Source organism: Abramis brama (assembly GCF_963993115.1).
Source record: "Abramis brama genome assembly, chromosome: 24".
Lineage (NCBI taxonomy): Eukaryota > Metazoa > Chordata > Actinopteri > Cypriniformes > Leuciscidae > Abramis > Abramis brama.
The window spans coordinates 23,516,063-23,523,136 of NC_139986.1; the positions used below are offsets into that span (position 1 = coordinate 23,516,063).

The following is a 7,074-nucleotide window of genomic DNA, read 5'->3' on the forward strand; positions in this document are numbered from 1 at the left end:
AACAACAGAATACTGACCACAAGCACAAAACCAAGTAGCCCGGGTTTTGAAAAGGTTCACTGATAACTTTACTAACCTTGCTAGGGTCGGTTCTGATGACCCATGCACAGCTGACCTGGTGATCATAATCACCCGTTCCAGGATTTGTAGGGTAACTGAAAGTGCCAGCTGGACTTTCCAAAACTCCTCCACACTCTAATGCACATAAAAGGTCATGATGTCACCATATGAAAAAACATCACATACTTACTCACTTGTGTAACAAACACACCTTGCTGTGGAGTTTGGCACTGCGGGCCCGTCCATTGGGAGGTGCAGGTACAGGTGTAGCCGTTGATGCCATCAGTGCAGGTTCCTCCGTTTTGGCAGGGATTGCTAGAGCACTCGTTGACGTTCTGATCGCAATTCTGACCCGCCCAGCCCGGGTCACAGCGACAGATGTAGCTACTGGCTGTATTCTTGGGAGATCAAGACAAAAAAAAAACATGCCGGCTACTGCATTTTGGGAAGTTATAAGAGATTGCTAGAGATGAACACTAACCTCGCACTGGCCATTTACACAGGGATTACTAGTGCCACAAATGTCGCTAATCTGAGTACAACCCGTAGGTCCATAACCATTCCCCACGTAACCAGGAGGACAGGTGCATGATGGGATAATACTTCCTGGAAGGAGACCAAAAATTAACCCATTTAAGATGCAAATCAGAAATTATTCTTCTACTCAGTTTTATTTTGCATCAATATGTGGAAAGATTGATTTTGCTAATGATAGAGAAGATGAGAAAAAAGAAATGTGCATCCTGACCATAATTTAACTATTTTAAATCAAATATATGGCTGACGAGAATATTAAGAGGAAACATTACACACATATTAACAACATATGTTTTTGAAGAAGAAAAAATAGAAAGAATATGATCATTTCAAACAATATAATATGAGATGTACAACAAATGTAGTATTAAAATGTGTCAAATTGCACAAAATGGCACACAGTGAACTTGAACGTAATTTACTAGACAGAATGTACAGTTTATGTGATGTTGTGATGAATACATAATGCACTAAAACGTGAACAATGAATAAACTAAAACAAAGAATTCATAAGAATTCTATTAAAATAGTGAGCATGATAAAGTTTTAGGGGTCGTGATAATGTTTTTGATTAATATTGATGTTAAAAAAAGTTGTTAGTAATTAGTTTATTTTTATGTGTTAGTTTTGTATTTTATGATTTGATTCTGTGATTGATTAAAAAATTTAAATAATAAAGTTAAATGACAATGGTTTTATTTTCGGTAACACTTTATTTCGATAGTCCCCTTTAGACATTTTACTGTTTATAAGTAACTTTGCAAGTAATGCGAGTTAGTTGACATGTAGTTGCAAAGTAGTTAGTAGAATGTCTAAAGTGGACTCAAAATAAAGTGTAACCTAATTTTGCACTTTTTGTCAAAAAATAATGTTATCTACTAAAATTAAAAGGAATTTTACTCAGAGTAAAATTTACTAAAATTAATGAATATGACAAGATATAAAACTCGAAAAACCCAGTAAAAACGGACAGAGATAGCAATAATGTCTTTTATATCAGGAGGTGACATTGCAACACAAAGTTTAACACCCTTTTTATTACTCCTGTTATAACATAAATGCTACTGGTCATGCGCTGCTATAAAGGATAACTGCAGTAAAGTAGTGGATTTGTGTTTGTATGCATGTGTACCTGGAGTGGAAGCACAGGTGGCCAGAGGGTAACATCCTCCATTGTTGGAGGAGCAGATGTTGGCTTGAGTGCAAGTCTTCCCGTCTCCCTCATAGCCTGAGGACACACACATGGGGTCAGCAGTCTCATCTTACATTTAATGGCTATTTTAGCTCAATCATTTCGGTGTGTCTGGTCTTTCTCTGCAATCTAGCAGTCAATTGAGACTTGTAAAGCTGAATGTATTAGCAGGACTAGCAGACAGTACTGTCCTCAATGAACCCAGTAAATGCATCTCTCCACCTCTAGCTGTCCATCTCCATCTCTCCCAGAGGGAATATAATGAAATTTCAGCTCGAGCAAGCATCTGTCTCTTATTTGAAACATACTACAGTGAGCAAAAAACATGATTCAGCATGATTTTACAAGCCAGCCTGTGCTGTAAGCAGGACAGAGGTACAACAAACATGTGAAATGTACTAAAAATAGGCAGGTTTAATTTTCCCAGCCATCCCACCCAGGATTGAGATATTAAATGCATAGTTCACCAAAAACGTTTCTCACATAAAGCCATTATATGGCTTCAGAAGACTTGCAAATAAAGTGCACAAGACTACTTTTATGATGAATTATGAATTATGATGAGTAACAAAAAAAGCACCTTTTGTGTTCCACAGAAATGGGTTTCAAACAACATAACACCATTCAAAAGTTTGGGGTCAGAAATTGAGCTTTTTTGTGTGTGTGCATTAAATTGAGTGACTATTACAAGAAATAAAATGCAGTCCTGTTTTCAACAATGATAAAAATAAGAAATGTTTCTTGGGCAGCAAATCAGCATATTAAACTGATTTCTGAAGGATCATGTGACACTGAAGACTGGAGTAATGATGCTGAAAATTCAGCTTTGAATCACAATAATAAATTACATTTTAGAATATATTAAAATAAAAAAAACAGTTATGTTGATTTATCTTGATTTTCAGTTTTTACAGTATTTTTGATTAAACAAATGCAGGCTTGATCAGCAGAAGCGACTTTCAGAAACATTGAGAGATCATACCGACCCCAAACTTTTGAACAGTAGTGCATGAATTTTCATTTTTGGGTGAACTATTCTCGTTTAGACAACAGGTCTTATTTTAAATTGCATGAGAATGAGGATGTGAGCTAAACCTGGAGGACACTGTCCGCAGTGGAAGGAGCCCATGGTGTTGAGACAAGGCACCGAAGGGGAAGTGGAACAGCCTCCATTGTTTGTGGCACATTCATCGACATCCTGGCAGCTGTAACCATTACCCTGCCATCCTGGGGGACACAAAAAAATGAACTTCATGAAAAGATGTTCTTGATAAAAATCTGCTAGTCAAATGTAAATGCATTCATAATCTTTTCCATAAACTGTAGGTTTAGAGTGGTCTAACCTGCAGGGCAGGCGCCGCAGTAGAACGAGCCCAGAGTGTTGAAGCACTGCACAGGGGGGTTTGTGGAGCAGGGCTTGCTCTGGAGACTGCACTCATCAATATCAGCCGTGCACGCTGACACCCCAGGTGGAGACATCCAACCAGCATCGCAGATGCACTTATACTTGGGCTGAAAAGAGACAAAAAAAGGACGCACGTTGTTCCAAAGCCATATGACTTTGTTATGTAGAAGGAGATATTAAGCAGGATGTTCACACTGCTCTTTAGCATACGTCTAATGAAAGTGAATGGAGACCAAAATGCAAAAAAAAAAAAAAAAAACTGTGTATATATGACTCGTGTGCAGGATTCCTAAGTCACATACATGACACTATGTTTGGAGTCAGTAAAATGTTATTATTATCATAATAGTAAAGACATTTATTTAAAAGATTTCTATTTCCAATAAATGTAGTTCTTTTAGACTTTCTATTCGTCAAAGAATCCTGCAAAAATGTATCAGTTTCCACGAAAACATTTTTTTTTGATAATAATATAATATTGATAATATCAAGAAATGTTTCTTAAGCAGAAAATCAACATATAAGAATGATTTCTGAAGGATCATGTAAGTAATGATGATGAAAATTCAGCTTTCCCATCACAGAAATAAATTACATTTAAAATTATATTAACAGATATTTTAAATTGTAATAGTATTTCACAATATTACTGTTTTTACTGTATTTTTTATCAAATAAATGCAGCCTTGGTGAGCATAATAGACTTCTTTCAAAAACATTAATACAATCTTACCGACCATAAACTTTTGAGCTCGTATGATAACTTTATTTGTGAAGAACAGAATGAAATGTTTATCTATTCCTCCAATTAAAGCTATTATAATAGTCAAATAAACAAATTTTACATTTACTCTTTGACATTTTTGGAGACTGGAATTGGAAAAGGGTAACATGATCATCCTGTTAAACTGTCAGTGCCTTAAATTTTAGCATTTACATCACACAAAACTATTGTATGACTTCAGAAGACTTGGAATACAGCACACTAGTTGTATGGCACCCTCATGACAGTCTTTTTATGATAAACTCTTACAGGTATGACATGAGGGGGAGTACATGATGACTGAATTCCTTTATTTTGGGGTGAGCCATTGTCTTTCTCTGTCCAAAAATGAACTGAAGAGTGCTGAAAATGAATAAATACACATCATTTCGAATCACCTCATTGGGATTGACTCTGTCTGAATCAATGCACAAGCCATGAACACACAGATCCTGACTTCCGCCTGCACAGTCATCATAGCGAGATGTACAGTGTGGACCGTACCATTCTGGAGTACAGGTACAACTGGTAAACAACAGAAAAGAAAAATATGAACATGCAAGTCTCATAAAACACTAAAAACCCCAAACAAGACATACAACGGAGGATTACGTGTAAGATCCGGGTGTATTCACACATGTGGCCCCGTTCTGACAGCCCAGCGGAGTTCCTGCTAACACCTGACACTCATTCACATCTACAGCACACGTGGGACCCTGAAGAGACAATGATCCAAGTGTCAGTCAGAATCACATATGAACAGGACAGAAGCACAGACGTCTATCTGAGAGACTGACCTGCCAGTTATCAGGACAGAGACAGTGAAAGGCGTCCAACAAGTTCAAGCAGGTTCCTGTGTTCTGACATGGATTGCTGTTGCATGTCTTCTGTTGTACTGTCTATGAAATACAGAATATCATAAAACTGAAATGAAATCGTAAAGGCTGAAATGGAAGGCCTGTAATCACATAAGCAATAAGCCTCGAGTGAATTTGATGATACAGCAATACCTGTTCTATTGTCTGAACTTTTGACTCGAGTGTAGTCACTCTGGTTTTGAGCTGATTGAGCTGGTTTGTCACTTCCTGAGACGGGCCGCTGTTCTTTATGGTATTGATGTCATCTTTGTTAATTTTGATCTGGAACACAGTTGCACTTAATTAAGATTAATTGCAACTTTTCCTGGGTGCAAAGTGCTTCAATAACATACACAAAATGATTGATCTGTGCAGACTAGAATAAAGAAAATTTAATGTAAATGGAATGAAATGAAATTAAACAAAACAAAATGCATACAAAAACACAATGAAATGGAATACAAGTAAAAAAAATAAAAACATTAAAACAAAATTAAACAGAACAAAGCAACATAACAAAAACAATTAAATATAAACAAAAAATTAAACAAAACAAACAAAACCAAAATGCACACAAGACAACGAAACAAAACACTAGTAAAAATAAAACAAAAAACATTAAAACAAAATGAACCAAAAATGAAACACAAAAAGACAACGAAGCAAAACAATACAAGTTACAAAAATAAAAATAAATAATATATATATATATATATATATATATATATATATACAGTATATATGTTTTTTTTTCAATGAAACAAGCAAGACAACAAACACAATTAAATATTAACAAAAAATAAAACAAAATCAAACAAACTAAAATACAAAAAAAACATATATAAAACAAAAAATAAAAACAACCAAACCAAAGCAAACTGAAATACACACAAAAAGACAATGAAACAAAACAAAATACAAGTAAAAAAAACAAACAAAAAAAACATTAAAACCAAATGAAACAAAAAAATGCAGCACAACAAAAAAAAAACTATTACATTTAAACACGAACAACAAAACAAAACAAACTGAAACAAAACAAAATAAGCAATACAAAATCAGGTTACACTTTATTTTAAGGTGTCATTGTTACAGTGTAATTATATATTTAAGTACTGAGTAATATTAAGCAACTACACGTACTTACTATAGGGTTAGGGTAGGATTAGGATTTGGTTGAGGGTTAGTTGCATGTAATTATGCATAATTTACTGTTATTACTATGGTAAGTACATGTAACATATGTAACAAGGACACTGTGTTACCCAAAATCAATTAATTTTCAAAGGCATTTTGGGATGTTTTTTTATTTTGATCAAAATCTAATTTCAGATTATGTGAGTGACACTGACATCACTATAGCATCACAACATGCTTGACCAACAGAAATATTCACTTGTATCTTGCAATTATTAGCTCCTCTATTATTAGCCATAATTTTCCTCTAACAGACAATATCTGATGTTTCAGTCAAACTCACCTGATTAATCTGCTGGATGAGGTCCTCTGCTCCCACCTTCAAACTTCCCGTCCCTGAGGTTGTGAAGCGAATGTCTTTGTTGTAGCCAGCAGAGAATGTGAGGTGACCGTTCTCCGATATCATACGAGGCCTGCAAATCAATTACCAAATAAATCAATTACTTTGGAAGGCACGTCCTCATTTAATTTCTAACTCGCATTCAAATTAACAATTCAAACTTTAGGTGGTCTCAAACCGAAGGCAATACTTTAGTCTTTTCCAGCATCTTCAGGCAAAAACTAATTTAAAAAAAGATACTTACTGCTCACTGCTGATGTCCCGTTTTTGTCTGTTGTGGGGTTGACCGCCACTGTCACACTGCAGTCCAGAGAGGAAGATGAGAAAGATGAAGGGCCAGGAGAAGCTCAGCGTCCATGCCATGCTGAGAGAGCTCGTCCCAGGACGCTCATCAGACACTGTACTGAACCTTCACACCAAGATCTGCCTAAAGCCCAACCAGCCAGAGATGCACTTTGGCCCTGAGAAGTCCTAACACCGCTGCATTTCCCAAAATCATTTATAAAGAATATGTAAGTGTCTAGAGGGCATTTAACTCGGCTGCATGCAGGTAATTTGACTTTATTGTGTGTGTGTCAGGGGCTGTCACATGTGTTTTGGAGATCAGTAACCAAAGTTAAAGCAGTGAACCTGCAGCTTAGGGCTAATTTTCCCTCTGAGTGTGAATAGCTTCACAGTAAATCACCGGCAGCTGATATAACCATTAAAATGATATAGCGTAAC

General features: G+C 35.9%; 1 protein-coding gene across 1 annotated transcript in view; it reads right to left on the reverse strand.

Moving 5' to 3' along the window:
* Positions 1 to 6,714, reverse strand: part of cubn (cubilin (intrinsic factor-cobalamin receptor)) — a gene marked incomplete at its 5' end in the record, with an annotated part of 35,537 nt that extends 28,823 nt beyond the window's left edge. Inside the window, 12 exons of the mRNA XM_084103019.1 lie at positions 77 to 195; positions 272 to 458; positions 542 to 666; positions 1,730 to 1,825; positions 2,885 to 3,016; positions 3,133 to 3,301; positions 4,356 to 4,482; positions 4,570 to 4,673; positions 4,755 to 4,856; positions 4,968 to 5,096; positions 6,295 to 6,424; positions 6,596 to 6,714. Coding sequence (XP_083959145.1) covers positions 77 to 195; positions 272 to 458; positions 542 to 666; positions 1,730 to 1,825; positions 2,885 to 3,016; positions 3,133 to 3,301; positions 4,356 to 4,482; positions 4,570 to 4,673; positions 4,755 to 4,856; positions 4,968 to 5,096; positions 6,295 to 6,424; positions 6,596 to 6,714 — 1,539 coding nt within the window. The remainder of the gene's footprint in view (positions 1 to 76; positions 196 to 271; positions 459 to 541; positions 667 to 1,729; positions 1,826 to 2,884; positions 3,017 to 3,132; positions 3,302 to 4,355; positions 4,483 to 4,569; positions 4,674 to 4,754; positions 4,857 to 4,967; positions 5,097 to 6,294; positions 6,425 to 6,595) is intronic.
* Positions 6,715 to 7,074: the final 360 nt, after the last annotated feature.